Here is a 17,770-nt window from a genome sequence, read left to right as displayed (position 1 = left end):
CACTCCACCGTTGCAGACCTGCAGACACTTCATCCCAGGGAAGCTGAAAGCCATCATGGACAATCCCTCTCATCCTCTCCACGCTGAGGTGAGACAGCTCAGGAGCATCTTCAGCTACAGACTGACCCAGCCCCGAGCCTCAAAGCTCATTTGTACCATCTGCCATCAGACTACACAACGCCACAGCTCCCAGTTCCTCCAACCCCAGCAGATAAAGACTGGTTTAGAACTCCTACCTATAACACACAAATCTTTTTGCACTATTTATATTTAATTTCCACTTTAGTAGTTTGGTAGTTTTAGTTTAGTTTTAGTTTTTTTATTTTTAGTCAAGTTTAATTTTCTGCTCATCCTACTTGAACAACAAATAGTGTATATATTTTCATTTATAGTTTTTATATCTTCTAATATTAATAATATTAGGAATATTTTTACTGTGATATTCTATTGTATTTCTATTCTATTCTTTGTTTTCTGTTTTTGTGCTGCTTTGTCAAAATTAATTTCTCCTTAGGGGGATAAATAAATGAATTATCTTATTTTATTATATCTAGACAATGAATAAGTTATTACTACATACCACGGAGAATGTGAAAGAGGTTTCAAATGTTGGTGAAACTTTCTAAATTTCTGTTTCTAAGAGTTGTTTTAACAAAACTTTTGGAGTTAAATCCCATTTACTTTACCCCCCAAAACTGTAAATCTTTTAAGAAGAATCACAAATTTAACCCTAAAAATATCCATGACATTAAGGGTATTATGGGGGAATTACTGTGTTCTTCATAAGGCTTTGTTAATTACAACTAAATATTATTCAGCACTCTTAACTTACAGTGAAACATTAATATTAATGAGTTTGGTAAGATGAGACCAACATTAAACTTTAGATTGATTTCATTAGATCATTTCACAGTCAGAAAGATAATATTAGTTGCTGCTTGAAAATGTAAGAGTATTTATACGTCAATATGTCGGTTTTAAATGAACAAGAAGAGTAAAAGGCAGTAACATATTACTCAATAAATGAAAGATGACCTTTTTATTAACGTTTGGTTTCATACAATCTTCAGCCCCTCTTTGAGCTGCACCTCTGAAAGGATGTCAAATATCATTTGTACATCTGAAACTGTTTCATGTGTAAAAGTCTTAATTCAAAACAAGAAAGAAAAGAATCAGTTGCTCATGTTTATTAGAAAGTCTAATTCATTTTTATTTCCCATATACCCCGATGAAACACAATTTTCAGTAAAACCAAATGCAAAACAAAAATTAAAAAAAAAACAGCTTGACAGATACATTCCTTTTCTCAAAAGCTGGAACGTGTGTGTTTGAGGCAGCGGATCCAGAAGTGCACTTAACATTACATTAATGTTGTAGCATCCGAGCAGTTGGTCACTGTCGTTTAAATACACACACCGCCATACAAGACTTTGTGTAAACATTGCTGTGGATTGTGTGACTGTAAAATAGTGAAGTAATGATTCCACAGGGATCAAGTGAAAACAATATAAATCTATAAAAGCCAATGTTGTAAAGTGTGAATGAATGTGGAATGTAAAAAAAAAAATATATACATAAAAAAAAGACTGCATTGAGTAATGACAGTCCTGCATGTACTGATTTATTGCTAATCTCTGTCCAAGATATTCATATATGTTTCTTGCTTCATTATAAAACTGAATTTTAAAAAATATGAAAACTCATAAGATGTCATTGTTCCAGAAAAACTTGAACTGAATGCACTTAACAACTCATTTGTAAAACGAACATACTATGTAGCACCAGTAGGTTAAAACAAATCATGCAGCAAATCGTGTTGCCTTCCTTCTTGTTGTGAAAAAGACTACTTCAAGAATTTTGGGGATAAAGTCCATTTTGTTGTGGAATCCAGTGCAGCCACCATTGCTTTGGTATTGCATCCTGACAGTATGGCCATGTTGGATGGTTCTCCTCAGAATCCCCTGAACAGAGGTGAAAGCTGGCCACGTGTGTCACTTTTGTCCTATGTTCTTATTGCAGCGATGACTCCTTGTTTGACGGGTGCTGGTTGCGAATGGAAAAGAAAAAGCATGTTTAGCGATATGTGGAATTGTATAAGTTCATTTACAGTACTTAACATACAAATCCATTTACATTTTGAAGTTTTTCTTGACACAAGTAAGTCACAAGAGGTAGTGAGGGAGTTGCAATCTGCATCTACACCACTAGATGTCAATAGATTTGTTAAACTGTCTTTTTTGGAACCTTTAAAAGAAAATCAACTGTGTCTACCAATTAAAGGAGGCTTAACGTGGAATCAAACATTTTGATTTTGTCATGTGACCACATGTCGACAGTTTCCACAGCAGATATTGTCTTTCCAACTTTAACAGAAAATAATCTGTCGGGCTTTTCCTTAACATACTAAATATAGTTGTTAGTCATTAATGGGTTCTTGGTAGGTAGTGTAGACTTACAGTGTATGCATCATTATAACTGATAATTGAAGTGGCACATTTTTATCAAACGATCTGCAGAAACTTATGGAAGTGCAATGTATTTACAGAAGAAAAGATAATGTGAGACAATACCTCATAATTATGACTTCTGTGTCTCATAAATATGATTTATCTCAAAGTTACAAGATCTTTATGACATAATCTTTGTTTATTGTCTTTTATTGTGAAGCAATAGCCGTTTATTAGGTTAATGCTTCTCAGTGAAAGAGGTTCCTGACCCTTGAGCCGTTGACTGACGGGCCTCGGAATATTTGCTGCTGAGAGAGAACGATATGATTTGGCAAGAAAAGTTGAATTTCATAATTTTAAAAAGCCTATTTTATAGTAATTTTGTGGTGATAAACTTGAATTTGGCACAGTCTTTGCTACATTTTTCATCATCATTTCCTCTCAATGTCCCAACAACGATATACTGATTTCTAACTAGAGTGGGTCAGAAAACGAAGAAACCAGTCTGTCATCAGAGATAAGGGACGTTACTTGAGTGTTGCTGAGAGATCTGTCTATTTATACTCTAATTTTGTAAGTAAGCAGAATGAAACACAAACCAAACTATGTTAAGTTTCATTTTTTGTTTAGTTTTGATGGTCGCCCAAGTTTTCTCTGGTGCTCTCTCTTTCTCTCTCTGCCATTTTGTAACTTGGTATTAAGGCTTATTGGTATACAGATGTAAAAAGCCGCAGAAAATAGAAACCTAAAGTACCTCATAACTGTACTTAAGTACAATGTGACAATGTTACATTTCTTGTCTTTAAGGGATGCAATGCACTTCCATAGCAATTAGGCTGAGAGAAGACAGTGAAGCAGTTCATCAGCATGACTCATCCTGTGTATACCGTGAATGCTGTAATTGCTCCCACAGAGATGGTAAATGGGTAAAGCTGTGCTGGCAACTTTGCATGCCAACTCAAACTGCAACGCCTTAGTTAATTTGGCTCGCTGTATCAGACTGGCAAAATAGAAATTAAGAGCACAATAAAGTTTTTTTTATATTTTGTTACTGCTTTTATGATGTTTGTGAATCAAAAATTACTTCCTACTTCCTTGTATGTTGTATTTATTGGGACTTGATGTGTTGTTGTATCCTCTACTCAAGAAAAGCCACCCTTCGGCATAATCCACGGTGCTGTTTTCTGTCAGTTTCCTGTTCACTGACAATAACTAATTACGGATTATAACTGTGAACAAGACAAGTACCTGGTTTTCCACAAGCCTTCACACACTGCTCGTGCGTGTCAAAGCGATTCTGGTTTCCACCGCAGCCTCCATACCAGAAGCGTGTGCAGCTCTTACTCGGGGCATCGTAGTGCCACTTGAGGACAAATTTGGCACAAGTACCTTCCTCCTTGGGAAGCTGGCAGATGTCTACGGCTGTAGAGGCCGCTGTGATGGATGTGATAAAGAGTGACAATCAGGAAAGTGAATGCCTGCAACTAAAATAGCACATATCTATGGCAAGGCCTGCTTTAACTAATTGTAAATGCACTAAATTAGACTTTAAATGTGAACAACAATGAGTCAGAAGTAAATAAAGCATTACTATTGTACACAATGAGTAGTAATAAGTGGGATAATGCTTATAAATGCTTCAAGGAGAGAACAAAAGCACTTCCATCACGGCAGAGTTTTATTCTTCCACAATCATGAGATATGGCGCATTTGGTTTAGAGTACACTTTGTATTACTGTAAGTATCTTGTGCCAATTTACTCTACAGGGACAAGGTACTGACAAATTGAACTTGCTCTGTATGAGGCCTGCTGCCAAAAAAAACAATGAACCAGTGAACAAGGCTTTCCATTCATTTTCTCTGTGGTTATGACTTGGCTCGCTCCCGTGACAAAAGCATAACCTTCTTGTTTTCCGTGCTTGGCCCTTTACTTGTTCCGTCAGTCATTTAGATCATCTGAGGGCCAGTGGAGAGGGTGGGTGGGTTTACAGTTGAACACAAAGGACTTGCTGTTTTGCAAAGGGAGCATGTTTATGGAAATGGTAATTATATAACAGTAATATGACCAGCAAGGCTGGTGACTTGATGTACAGATATATGCCCAACATTAGGGGTGGTCTGAAAACGTTGAGGACGTGGATGTGCTTGTTGAAAACTAGACAAGGAAGGAAGTGCTTTTTCTTTCCTACTGGTTGGCATTTGCATTGCATACACATACACGCACATCAAAGTCAGTTATGTCTTAAAAACAGGGAGCTGGAAAGAAAGGAACAGTAACATAATACTGTAGGTTTATAGAAAACTATTCATGCTATTTAGTGACTGCATATCAGATCTCACCAGGAGCCGGGAGGATCTCCACCTGTTCAATCTTCTGCACTTCTGGCTGAGGCTCTGGCACTGTGGAAATAATGACCACAGACAGTTACTCAGATGCATTCCTCATTATCAGTCGCAAATTGGCAGGTCGCTTTTATTTTCCTACTTTAACTCCCCAGCACACTCATCACTCCTCTGTATGAAGATGCAATGCACATTTTACCTCACGTGATCAGTGGCAGTTCAGAAGTTATATCGGGAGTAAGATTCCTTTAGCTTCTAGGAGTTGTGTGTATTTAATTGACTGTTTGCTAAGCCCCACCTCCCTAATTACTGTTCCTACCTCTGTCAAGCTTTCCATTCTCACACAGCATGCAGCTTACAATGATAACGGTGGCAGATTTTCTATTGACAATTCTTCAGTCTTCCCACATAAGTGAATAAAACAACAATAAAAAAGTGAATTCTGTCCGCTGAGATGCCAGCTGTGGCCATTTGATTTTATCAGAGGTGTTGCTAACCAGCAGACGCTAATGCTAAAAGCTAAAGGTTTGTGAGTTGATTGAAAACTCTTTTAAAACAAAAGCATATAAAAGAGACATGGTACATGTATGACACCATGTTAAAAGACTGAGGCTACATGTTGCACAAGTCAGCATCCTCCTGATCCAAGTAGAAGACGTGAAAATGAAGGAGCAGCATTCTTTGTGTATTGCAGGGTGAAGTTAGTTAGTCCTATAGTGCAGGGATAAACACGTGACTGAATTGTTGACATAACCCTTGGATGGATTAAAAGCTTACAATGGAACCTGGACATGCAAGAGACTACGCAGACCGTGCTTGCATTTATCTTGAGATCACTGATTAATTTATCTCGTTATCTCACTGTCGGGGCTGATTCATAACTGGAATGAAGAGAGTTGTTCACAGAATGAGAGATATGGGAGTTGATTTAAGATATTATTTTCTTGGCAATGTGATGCAGTGCTGACAAAATATATCAGCAGAGGATTTGGGTCGTTTGGGTCAATATAAAAATGGATAGTAGCTGGCATTCCTCCATGCATTGTCCATTATGTTACAATGCTACATCTACCATCTGTGCATGCTGGTATGTCACTCCTGATCTCTGAAGAACATTATGAGAGACAGGAGGAAACAACCTTTTGTTTTCTCATGATGATGGGTTGATTATCGTTATCTCCAGAATTTATTTTTCAAGCCAGCTGTTCTCAGCTTCTGTAGTTCGATTTATGCCTTAAGATTTGTATTTTCTTAATTTTACAACCTGGCTCAAGGCTGGACAAAGAAGGGGAGAACACACACGAGTTGTAACTAAAAATAAGTTTTTTAACATAACTAAAAGAGAAATGAAGCTTAAAAACTAAATTCTACCAAACCAAACAAGGTGGAAGCCAAGGGAGCACAAGAGACTGGCTAATTGCCTCCAGTCTATATAGTCTTGCCACCAGACCAGGTGAACTTAATCTTGCTGATTAACCGACTCCACCCACCAGGCTCTTGGAGGGAGAGACCTGCTCAGAGGGTCATCACAAAGAGTATGCCGGGCATAGTTACAGTTTTTGGACTATGATTGGGGGGCTTTAGCGGACAGTCATCTGTAGGTTTTGTAACCAGAGTTGAAGCTCATTATATGTTGAATTATATTATACCATCACACCAGAGGGCAGCCCATTCCCTCACAGGGCCTGGCACTGACGACACTTACCTGACCTCATGCAGTTTTTCAAGCAGAGGGCCTCTGTCTCGAACCTATTTTCATTGCCTCCACAACCTCCATACCAGAACTGTGTACAGATCCCGTTCTTTCTGTCAAAGAACCACTTAGCCTGATAGTCTTTGCACGGGCTTCCAGGGTCATAGTCAAGTGAGCATGGGTCTGCAAATTCATTAACTAGAACATGCAAAAAAACAAAACAAAAAAAAACAGCAGTGATGGAGAACAGAGAGAGAGGATGAGTTTGCGTTAGGAATAAATGCACAACTATATGAGGCAGACAGCAGTTATATTATGCTGTTAAAAAGTTGCTGCTAGTGGATAAATTCATATTAGAAGCTTGGGGGTGTCCAAAAGGGGCTTATAGGGTGAAATGAGTCTTAGTGCTGATATGGTTCATTCTTATAGTGCATGCTACAGAGGGTTCTTGCATTATTAAGGGTTTGGACATTTGAAAACTAAAGTCAGTAGAAAGAAACAGGTTTATAAATCTGTTGGTGAATTGAAAAGTTAGTTTGTTATAACTACAGTTAGTTCATTTAGTCATCTAAGATTTGCAAGGCTGTGTGGTCCGTGTTATCTGCATGTAACCAATCCCAGAAACAGGTAGTTACGATAAAAAAAAAGGTGCTAATAAAAAAAACGTGTTGCTCACACTGGGGTATCTGAGTTACAGCACTCACTGACTTTTTTTAAATGAAGACAGCATTGCTATCACTGAATGATATGAAGCTGGCAGCCTCAAAGAGTCTCCTGAATTTACAGCCAGTATAGATGTTCTCATGTCTCAGTTATGCCTCAGTGTCTTCGTTAAGAAGCAGCAGCTGTAAGGCTTCACTCCTAAAACTATGTGCATTGTAAATCTTCTCCAATCCCACTAACATGATACATTTTTCTCCAAAGTGGCACAGATATTGCAACCTCAACTCTTTTGTTTGTCACAACACATTATGGAAAAGATTAAATCTATAAACTCCTCAAGTTTGAGCAGTAGATTTCGCAAGTTCTCCTGAATGACCCACAGTATATTTTGGCAATAAACAATTGAGTTGATTAATAGCACACTTGTGTAGTAGTTTAAATATTGCTGCATTACAGCATAGCATGTTATGTTGAGTTGAACCCTCAGGTTTTATTTATATGACTAACATTTATGCCTAGGAAACACAGCCAAACATAACTCCACAGGGACCGTTAGCTTTAATGCACCAGGCCACTATAGACAGCACACTGTTGAACCCTTTTTGGTTCCATTGCAGTGTATTGTTGTTCTAATATGCGGTTGATGAGGCCAGCAGAATTTATTTCCTATTTCCCGGCTGAGCTCAAAGTCATATTTACACTCTTCGGGTATCACTTCAAGCTTCCACAAAGCACAGGGTACCTTGCACTGCATCAAATTCATAAAGCGATACAGACATGTACAAATCACATGATTCTACAAAGTTTCCTCAATATATATGTCTAAAGAAGCATCTTTTCTGCTAAATAACAAGTTATGCAGGTTAAAAAGTACAGAATACAGGTCAAAGTAGAAAAAAAAACATGATGTGCCATCACTTACCAGTTTCTGGTTTGTCCAATGGTGCGGTGTTTACAGTACTGGTGACTTGGCTGGCTGGCTTATGCTGTGGCTTAAGCTCTGCTGCTTCTGTCAAAGTGAAACCAGCGGTCATGGAGCAGCTACAATAATATGAAGTCTGTGATTCATTCAAGACAACTGCCTGAGTGTTTAATGTCTAGTTTTAGTTTTAGTTTAGCTTTAGTTTACTTGATTGTACAAATACCAGCCCCCACAAAGAGATGCAAAGTCCCAAAACCTAGAAATATTATTACTTGGTGGTACTGATCAAGTTACTGTCAACCAACATATTTAGTATGTTGCTTTCTTTAGTGTTAAGGGGCAGGGAAAATATTGTTTATTCTTGTGAGATATAAAGGAAGCTTGCAACATATCCGTGTGGATGTATTTATGGACTCACTGGTGGTCATGATTCCTTTGCGGGTGGAGACAATTTGACCCTCTGCAGTGTGGGCAGTGACAACAGCATGATATGTTTGAGAACTCTCTAAGTTGTCCACGGAAAGCTCTGTTCCCGACACGTTGGTCTTCAGCACCAGGGCGTGGTCGTGCAGCCGTGTCACCACTACCTCAAAATAGACAAAGAGCTTGGGGTTTGAGGTGCTCCAACGGAGTTTCAAGCTGCTGGAGGTGACGTTGTAGACGTGTAGCTCGTCACCTGCATCTGAGGGGGGAAGATAAAGTTGGGTGAATGCAGGAGAATGCACAATGAAATCACATGTACACAGTTAGCAGAAGGCCAGTAGCTGTTGTGGATCAACGTCAGTGTGAAAATGTTACTTTTCATGTCCAGTTATAATATTCAAGGTAATTTTTTCCTATTGTGAAGTGTGTTTCAACGAGTCTGAGAGAAGTGTGAACAATGGTGCTGATTGTTGATTTACTTGCAGGCGGTGTTAGCGGTTAGCCATACATGACTCACAGTGAAGAAAACATAATCAGCAGTCCAAATCAAACAGTACTTATTAAACTAACTTTGCCCACTGAAAGCTCTTTTTAGTACATCCAATCTTACCTTTGTGCTTTCTTTGTTGAACTGCTTGGTGATTTTCATGATGTTTCTGATGTTTCCTATAAATGGACCAATAAAGAATAAATTAAACTATCAGTATTTCCAAGATATTAACAGCACCCCAAAATATGACAATACTTACTCCTGTTGCTGTGGTGACGTGAAGGGGTTTTTAAGGGGCTGGTCACTTTGGAACCACTTGCAGTTTTTGGAGACTTCAGGGGACATGTAGAAAGCATTTTCAACTGAAAAGAACACAGCAAGTCAGCATTTCGATTAACTGATTAAATTAATGACATTAAGTAAATAAAAAAGTGTGTAAAAAGCAATAAAATTGATTGACAGATTGATATCTATCTTGAACTTACTGCTGATATACTTTGGCATCAGCTGGCCGAAGTTCTGGATGTGTTTGTCGTAAAAGTGCGAGATGCTGTCCAGCCGCTTGAAGAAGACATCTGACGGCTCACTTGCCATGCGTGACAAGACACGACTATCTCCAGCACTCAACTTCTCACCCACGCCCAGGATGACCAGGAAGTAGCCTTTGCACTTGACCTCAGTGGCAATACGCATCAGCTGCTTCTCGTCTTCTTCCACACTTCCCGTCACAAAGAGCATCAGCACTTTCTTGTCACGTTGTAGAGGCGCCTTCTCAAACACATGCTCCACTGTCGATTCAATAGCTGCCGCCAGTGCCCGACCGCCCTCCAACTGCGGTGTCTTCTCCAGCAGAAATTTGACAATATCCTGAACTGAGTTGTGCTCAGTCAAACCGATATCCACATGGATGGGAGAGCCAGTTTTGTTGTTGAGGAACTCGTAAGGTGCTTGCTGGATCACAGACACTCTTGCGTGGTGAACGGATGATGTTGGATTTGAAGACACATGTAGATGCTCCACTATCTGCGCTATGTAGCGTTTAATCTCTGTAAAGAATGTTGGGTAGGTAGACTCAGAGCTGTCCATGACGAAAGCCATGTCGATGTCCACGTCTATGGCGGGAGACCTCCTATCTCGGCTGGACGATGGGGGCACATAGTCACACATTTGGTCGGGAGCGCAGAAGTCTAAAAAAAGGAGAACATATGTAATTTCATTGCATTCATTGCTGCGTTGTTGTATTTGATGGATGTATTAGAATTTACCTTGAGCCAGTGTATTGTCATACATTGGTTTTTCGTACAATTATTATCACACAAGGTTAAACTCGTTTTTCTTATTTTTCAAGAAATAAAAATCTAGCAATGTACTCATGTTTATTATATAAATAGGATAGAATAATGAATAATACAAACAAATAATGTCAACCAAACCGAATTTACTCATAACAGGACATAGAACAACTATTTGATGTGTGAGGGATCAATAAAGTGAAAAATAAAAACTATAAGCTCTTACCTAAGCAGACATGGCAGTTCATAACCTTTTGGATGACTGAATTGTACTGGGCACTTCCAGGGTTGGGAAGGACAATAACCTGGGCCAGTACTGTGTTGTTGGCCTGGTGTACAAAGAGAAGCAATACATGTTGAAAATACAATGTACACTGTATGTTTTTCCTTTGAAGACAGACTGTAAATATGCCTTACAAAACCTATGTACTACTTCCCTTTTGAAATACCTGCGTTGTTTTTGATTTGTTTTACCTGCAGTGCTCTGCTGAGTGCTCTGTCCTCACGGCTGACCAAGAACAAAGTAGCGATTCCAGCATCATGGAGGCGAAGGGCTGCATTGGTAAGTCCTCGTGCCTGACCGACTGCTCCACCGACGAAGAAGATGGCCACCTTCCTCATGAGGAAACCACTGCGCACTCTCTTGAAGGTGTTCTGGGCCACAAAGCTCATGGCAGACTCCAAGTTGCGAGTCTTCTTGGTCTGCAGCGTCTGCAGTCCTTCAATGTGCTGCAACAGGGCACGTTTCTTCATTGCATCAGCGAATCGGATCTCCGTGGTCACGTCATCATTGTACAGCGCCAACGCAACACGAGCTCCTCTTGGACAGTTACTCTCAGAGATGGTGATATCTCTGACTAGGCGCAGGACTGTGTCACGCATGTTGTTGAAGGGTTGGCGGCCATTGGCCTCAGAGACATCCAGGGCGAAGGCCAGCTCAGTGGGGTAGAGCGGGCATTCCTGCTGACCTAATGGTGTACACATAGAGGATTTAGCTTTCTGTATAGTTGTGCATACAGTACATTCACAGTCATTCAAACATGTATCTAATTTATATTATATATATTTTTATTTTCTTTTATATCTTACCATAACAGCAAGCTGATGGAAAAAAAGACAAAAAGACAAAGTGTGGTGAGACATTAGTATAACACGTGAATATCTATACTCTTCATTGTCATCAAATTACATTGTTGATACTCATTGAATTATACTCACGACAGTTGTCCCTGATTTTCTTGACCAGGTCACATTGCTGAGGACAACAAGACATTTGGAGAAAACATTTTTAATAATCTGATCACAGGCACCAGAAATTAGTTTTTTTCTGTTCATTCAATACAATTTTAAATAGTTTGAAAAATGAGCACATACCACGACACCTGGTCCTCTCGGTCCTTTCTGACCCTATGGGAACCGCAACAACAGATGTGTTAACAGCTGGATGTGGCCAGCAATAAAAAAACACTTTATATTGTGTATTGCTTACATAACACAATTGTTTTTGTTAAATCATGTTAACTTAAAAGTATTACACTGTGCAGTATAAAATATGTGAATTTATGAGACAAGGAAACACAGATCACTCAAGTATGTAAACCATAGTCTGCTATGATGGCACCGTGTCATTTATATGAAATGTATACAGCTTATAAGCAAAAAGTAGAATTTTAACTTCCTTACATATGGCCCAGGATATCCAACCTCTCCCTTCTGTCCAGGTGTGCCAACATTCCCAGAGACACCCTAGAAAGAATTAACAGTAAAATTAATACAATTTACTTTTAAAGATATTCAACTGTCAATAGTTAAAAAACATAACTTGATTTAAAAGATTCCCTCTATTCAGAAATGCTTGTGCAGCTCATTTGCCACCAGACCAGACTGCATACAGTCTAGTCACCAAACACATGTTGAGTGATTTCCAGTCCAGTTGAGAGACTCTGCAAAGCAATACCATTTATTAATCTAATCTAACTGGGAGTCTGAAAACTTACTCTCTGCCCACGATTCCCGCGGGGTCCAGGTCCACCCTTAGTGCCGGGGTCACCAGCAGCTCCCTGAAATGGAAGAAAGTAAAGAGAATGGATGCCAATGATCATAATCAAAAGGAAGGCTCATTGACCAGACTGTACAATTTAACACTACAATTTGAAATCTCTGTTGTATTACCTTTGGTCCTGGGAATCCTGGGAAGCCCTCATCACCCTGTAGATTAAAATGCAGGCATACTTTAAGTGTTATTTGTCAATTATTGTCCCATTTAATGAGTGCATAACTGCATATGTTACACTGATAATATATCTATCCCTAAATGGGCTACAGCCATGGCATACTTTACAGAACTATTCATTATATTCTGTAACTCCCTCTTATAATTATTAAGACATTCCTTGTTATTGCTATATATACATATATATTACAAGAGGTAAAAATTAACTTACCTTTCTTCCTTTAGGCCCTGTGACACCAAAGCCATCTCTACCATCTTCACCCTATAAGAAAAAACAAGAATGGCTCATCAAATCTTCTTTATCAAGTGTTATTAACGTAGCTGCATGCACTCCTGGTACTAAAGGGGAAACAGGAGAAACACCCTCCTTATCCATGTCCCCTTTCTCCCAACAGTTATGCACTGTTGTTATACTAAGTAGTGTTATGGTACTTTTTCAATACAAAACTCAGCAACAATGCCAGTTCCCTGATCAATAAAACACCATTCATTGTCATATAAAAGACAGTAACATAAGTTTTTCTTTAAACCACACATGGCAGTGATGCAAAGAAAAGCTTTTTCAATGTGCAGCAGAAGTTATTTTGCCAGAGGTGTTCTATTTCACAAGGACAGTTATTAGGTATAAGTTCAAATGATCATCTTCTGTATTATAATGTGACTAAGATTGTAAGTCTTATATTTTGGATAGTGGAGACTTCTTATTTTGGTCATTTTTCACCAGTTTTACATTGCGGTACATGCGAAGAAGATGTGGATTCATTCTTACAGGCTCTCCCCGGGGACCAAGAGGTCCAATAACACCCTTCGGTCCTGGCTCTCCTGGCTCTCCCTACAAAGGCAGAAATACACAGAATGGGATAGAGGCAGAAATAGTTAAGGTTCATAGACAATGTCAAAGCTTTAAATTAAGTGTGAAATATTTCTTTAAACTGTCAAGTCAGTTTCTATAGATTTAATTACATTCATATGCAGTTTTTTTTTTGCAGTATATTTCAAGCAGAGCCTTGATGTTTTCTTATAGCGCTTTCATGTTTGTTCAAATAGACTACACATGTGTGTCCAGTAATGTGAGAGAGCTGGGCTTAGGCCAGTGTGTTTATAAATTAAACAAGCCTGTTATGGAAGAACATAATCCACACCAAATTATGTTCCAGTCAGTACCTTGCGACCAAGTCCTCCTCTTCTGCCATTTTCTCCAGGGGAACCTGGGCTACCTCCGGGACCCTAGAAACAAAACATTAGGACATTAGAAGAATTTCCTTTTCTCAAAATTAGGTATAATGTGTACATGATTTTTAGCTGTTTAAAGCCGTACGCTGTTGAAGTTGTAATGTGTGGTAGATGTCTGCTTGGTATTCTCTATCTGTATTCTACTATGTTTAAAACTGACACTGGTGCTCCCTAAATATATATGACTTGACTTGAATCAATATGCGTTTAATATGTTGCCGAAAGATTTTATTTAATAAAAATAACAGGTTCACTTACCCTGGGTCCAGGGTTCCCATCTTCTCCTCTCGGTCCTGGTGCACCAATCGGTCCAGGTTTACCCTTAAAAAAAAAGAGAGACAAACCAGACATCAATGATAAATGAAGTTTCTTGCATATTTGACAAAGACTTCCAACCAATGAGTAAATACTGAACAAACATTTCTAGATATAGAGATAATCCACGCACAGTCTAGTCAAATGAATTTGTCATGTTGCTAATGTAGCCAAAAAAAGAATTAACAGTAATGACATTCACTATGATACGTGTTGCCATTTGTAGCCTGAATAATCTGTAAAAAAAAAAAAATGAAAAGAAAGACAAACTTACTCTAGATCCTCCAATACCAGCCTCTCCCACAAGACCATCAGCTCCTGGTTTTCCGGGATTTCCCTATAATGACGTGAGCAGCATAATTACAATTTACAATTACTGCCAGGACAGATAAGAAATGTGTGTTAACACCAAAAAGGGACTTACAGCCTGTCCAGGTGGGCCTCTTCTGCCATCAGCTCCCTAATGAAGTGGGAGTAAGTCTTGATTAATAAAAAACAGTGGAAAGTAAGTATTTAGCAAAGATAATAAACTTAATAAAAAATTGTTTACCCTTCTTCCAAAGTCACCAGGGTCTCCCATCTTTCCATCTTCACCAGACACTCCCTATCATTGCAGAGCAGTCATCAAAGTTATCCAAACAAACCCATACAAACAGAGACAACCATGTAATGTTAAACTGCTAAAAGTATTGTATTGAAAATGCATTGGTAGGATTTTTTCTATAGCAATACAATACATGAAGAGGAAAAATTACCACTGGTCCAGCATCACCAGGGTCTCCTTTAGGTCCTGGTTGGTTGTTATCTTGTCCACTTGTACCCTATTAGACAGATTATTTTCATTTACATTCAAACACCCTTAAACACAATTTGCCCAGGAAACCAAGAACACATTCTTATTTTGACAAACTGCCTGGGGGAGCAATGGATGGCAAGGTGAGGGAGGATGCATACTTAACGATCGGACACAGCAATTTATACAACAGCCACTGTTGGGAGCCCTGTTCAAGGAAAGTTGAACAGTTGCCACTGAAGAATGGATTAATGTAATTTATGACAGTCTAAACTAGCCTTCTCTGACTGTCATTCTATTGTATACATGCATACAAACATGCATATGCATACAAGCAAATTTACAAATATTCAACAAGTAATGAATATGCTAATACTTTACAATCAGCCTAGATCAGTTCAGGTATCCATGCTTAACACAACATGTAAGTATGGATGGTTGAAAAAAGGGTTTCCATAATACTCACTGGGTCTCCTCTGATTCCAATTTCTCCGATGTCTCCTGCTTGTCCTTTGATACCTTTGGGACCCTGTAAGCAATAAATACGTTTAGTGAGCATTGAACAGCATTGGCAATAGAAGATTTTTCTTTGCTCAAGGAAGGGAAGAACAAACGTGATGCTAAAATTGCATCTAAACACTGACTCTTCTGCCAGGATTTCCACTGTCTCCTGGGGGTCCAGCCACTCCACTTTTTCCCTGAAAACAAAGAGCAGAGGCCAATTAAAGCTCCTAATCATGCATAAACCAGAGCAGATTCACGTCTTTGCCACATGAACACATTGATGGGACTCACTTGCCACACAGATTGACAGCCAGCAAGAGAAGAAGAGATTGCACATCATTCTGTATATAAAACAGATTGACTAAATGACAGATTCTAATAAAACACACACACTTACCTCTTCTCCATTGATTCCATCAAGCCCGATTTCTCCAAATTCACCCTGCAACATGGTAGCAGTTGGTTAGGTAATCAGTGTGTTAGCCTTTTTTCTTTTTACAGCTTTATCTAATGATGAAGACTTTTTTTTAAAGAAAGATTAACACTTACCTTTTCTCCTGAATAACCACGAGAACCCTGAATGAAAGAAAATAGTAATATAATATATATATTTATAACAATAAAAAATATGTTCAAGTTGAATGTTAAATTTAATATCAAAGCCTTTACCTTGACACCTCTCTGTCCAGGACATCCCTGGAAACCCTGAGTTCCATTCACACCAGGATGACCTCTCTCTCCCTGTCATCACAAAATAAACACAATAAAACAACAAAATACAGTAGGGTTGCAATAAGAAGGAACATGAAGTGTGGAAAACAGTGAACATTGGACAACATTAATAGTTGTCAATGTACTTCTTGAGAAAACAAAGCATGGTTAAACAACAGGTTTAGATCAGGGCACTTAACAGCAGGTCTGATATTCAGCTCATGGAAACTCAGCAAGGCATTAAAACTTACAGGTCCACCTTCATCTCCAGGATGTCCTTGGCTTCCTGGTAATCCTGGACCTCCCTAAAAAAACAAAACAACAAAGTATTAGCTTCTGATAAACAATTATTTTCTGGTATTATTAAAGGAAGAGTATTTGTATATTTTCAAGTACTTATTTTTGGATACCTTAGACCCTGAAAGTCCAACTGCTCCTCGGTCTCCTCTGGTGCCGATACATTTGCATGGCACTCCACAGCAGTCCCTTTCTGCGATATTGTCCTACACAGCAAAATAAAACAAATATTAAGTAATTCTAGGGGAAGAAATAAAGCTCACAATAGTCGTCTTCTTCTTCTTCTTCTTCTTCTGACTGATTAGTACTCACCAGTTCTTCCATAAGTTCATAGTCCAAGTCCATGATATTGACTCGTAAGGGTCTGGTGTACCTAAAGCCGCGGCCAAATTCCAGTAGCAAAGCCTCCTCAAATTTGGGCACTCGCTCCAACCCGACCAGGATGAAACTGTTCACTCCTGTTTTGTACATACAAAAGTTTCAGGAACACATTTATCATCAAAAACGACTTCTGAATATGATATTGCTATATTTCACACAGGTTTAAGTATAGATCGTCTTCAAGGGCTGTTTACTGTATCATCTTTTTACCTGAAAGCCGTAGTTCCTCAACTCGCCTTTTCATTTCAGCATATGGGGCATCAAGGCCATCAGTCAGATGAATGACAACCTGCAGGGGAAAAATACAATTCAATTTGACACTTTCTTACATTTCCCATGAGTATTTCTATTGGTAAGTTTAAAATAGGGATGTTCCGACGCAGTTTTTTGGCATTGATCTTGATGTGATTCCTTTAATATTGTGTATCTGCCAATACTGGGTCAAGTTCAATACTTGTTGGTTAAATGTTGATTAAAATATGTATCCGACATATTTATATAATAGCTGTAGATCTGTAAAAAAAAAATTTTCCTGAGCTATTTGATCCAAATACTGAAAGTCCTGTTTCAGCCAATGCAGATCCTTTAAAATATGCCTTTATTGGCCCCCATACTGGGGACTGGGTCGGGATATCTCTAGTTTAAACTGTTTCAGTAACCAACCTTGACAACATTGTCCTGTCTGGTTTTGAACCTATTGGTGTAAGCTGAAATGGTCTTGCCATTGAGGACATATGGGCCACGAGTCCGCAAGCCTCTGAAGACTTCAAAGAGTTCATCAGCATTGTTTGTGAAGTCCAGTTGGACAGGCTCAGAGGCAGAGTCCATGGCCAGCATGCCCACTTGCACAGAAGGAATCTGTCCAGATGAACAACTGATAGCTGCCATTTTGGAAATTCTCTGCAGAATGGCACCCATCTTACTCTGGAGATTGGTCTGAGCACTGAAGATGTTCTGAGCAGAAACATCAAAGCCCACCAACACCTCTATCTCACAGGCTGTAAAACAGAGCATGGTTATATTTTAGGCA

At 38.9% G+C, this 17,770-nt stretch overlaps 1 protein-coding gene across 29 annotated transcripts in view; it reads right to left on the bottom strand.

Moving 5' to 3' along the window:
* Positions 1–1,172: 1,172 nt before the first annotated feature.
* Positions 1,173–17,770, bottom strand: part of LOC127365014 (collagen alpha-3(VI) chain) — a 125,268-nt gene continuing 108,670 nt past the window's right edge. For 28 of the 29 annotated variants that reach the window (XM_051402649.1, XM_051402653.1, XM_051402650.1 and 25 more), the window contains 35 exons: positions 17,404–17,738; positions 16,951–17,029; positions 16,672–16,817; positions 16,473–16,565; positions 16,314–16,367; positions 16,021–16,092; positions 15,901–15,927; positions 15,749–15,793; positions 15,492–15,545; positions 15,314–15,376; positions 14,810–14,875; positions 14,605–14,658; positions 14,479–14,514; positions 14,329–14,391; positions 13,998–14,060; positions 13,671–13,733; positions 13,276–13,338; positions 12,718–12,768; positions 12,446–12,481; positions 12,271–12,333; positions 11,957–12,019; positions 11,648–11,680; positions 11,492–11,528; positions 11,363–11,374; positions 10,748–11,241; positions 10,500–10,602; positions 9,467–10,168; positions 9,241–9,343; positions 9,102–9,157; positions 8,487–8,750; positions 8,069–8,155; positions 6,496–6,681; positions 4,788–4,847; positions 3,696–3,881; positions 1,173–2,043 (listed from right to left, as the gene is read on the bottom strand). In XM_051402649.1, coding sequence (XP_051258609.1) covers positions 2,003–2,043; positions 3,696–3,881; positions 4,788–4,847; positions 6,496–6,681; positions 8,069–8,155; positions 8,487–8,750; positions 9,102–9,157; positions 9,241–9,343; positions 9,467–10,168; positions 10,500–10,602; positions 10,748–11,241; positions 11,363–11,374; positions 11,492–11,528; positions 11,648–11,680; positions 11,957–12,019; positions 12,271–12,333; positions 12,446–12,481; positions 12,718–12,768; positions 13,276–13,338; positions 13,671–13,733; positions 13,998–14,060; positions 14,329–14,391; positions 14,479–14,514; positions 14,605–14,658; positions 14,810–14,875; positions 15,314–15,376; positions 15,492–15,545; positions 15,749–15,793; positions 15,901–15,927; positions 16,021–16,092; positions 16,314–16,367; positions 16,473–16,565; positions 16,672–16,817; positions 16,951–17,029; positions 17,404–17,738 — 3,953 coding nt within the window. In that variant the 3' untranslated portion in view covers positions 1,173–2,002. The remainder of the gene's footprint in view (positions 2,044–3,695; positions 3,882–4,787; positions 4,848–6,495; positions 6,682–8,068; positions 8,156–8,486; positions 8,751–9,101; positions 9,158–9,240; positions 9,344–9,466; positions 10,169–10,499; positions 10,603–10,747; positions 11,242–11,362; positions 11,375–11,491; positions 11,529–11,647; positions 11,681–11,956; positions 12,020–12,270; positions 12,334–12,445; positions 12,482–12,717; positions 12,769–13,275; positions 13,339–13,670; positions 13,734–13,997; positions 14,061–14,328; positions 14,392–14,478; positions 14,515–14,604; positions 14,659–14,809; positions 14,876–15,313; positions 15,377–15,491; positions 15,546–15,748; positions 15,794–15,900; positions 15,928–16,020; positions 16,093–16,313; positions 16,368–16,472; positions 16,566–16,671; positions 16,818–16,950; positions 17,030–17,403; positions 17,739–17,770) is intronic. The other variant, XM_051402667.1, reaches the window with a different exon arrangement.

This window comes from Dicentrarchus labrax, unplaced genomic scaffold (assembly GCF_905237075.1).
Source record: "Dicentrarchus labrax unplaced genomic scaffold, dlabrax2021, whole genome shotgun sequence".
NCBI classification, from domain to species: domain Eukaryota; kingdom Metazoa; phylum Chordata; class Actinopteri; family Moronidae; genus Dicentrarchus; species Dicentrarchus labrax.
The sequence above is the reverse complement of the archived record's forward strand: the minus strand, read 5'-3'. Positions and strand labels throughout refer to the sequence as shown.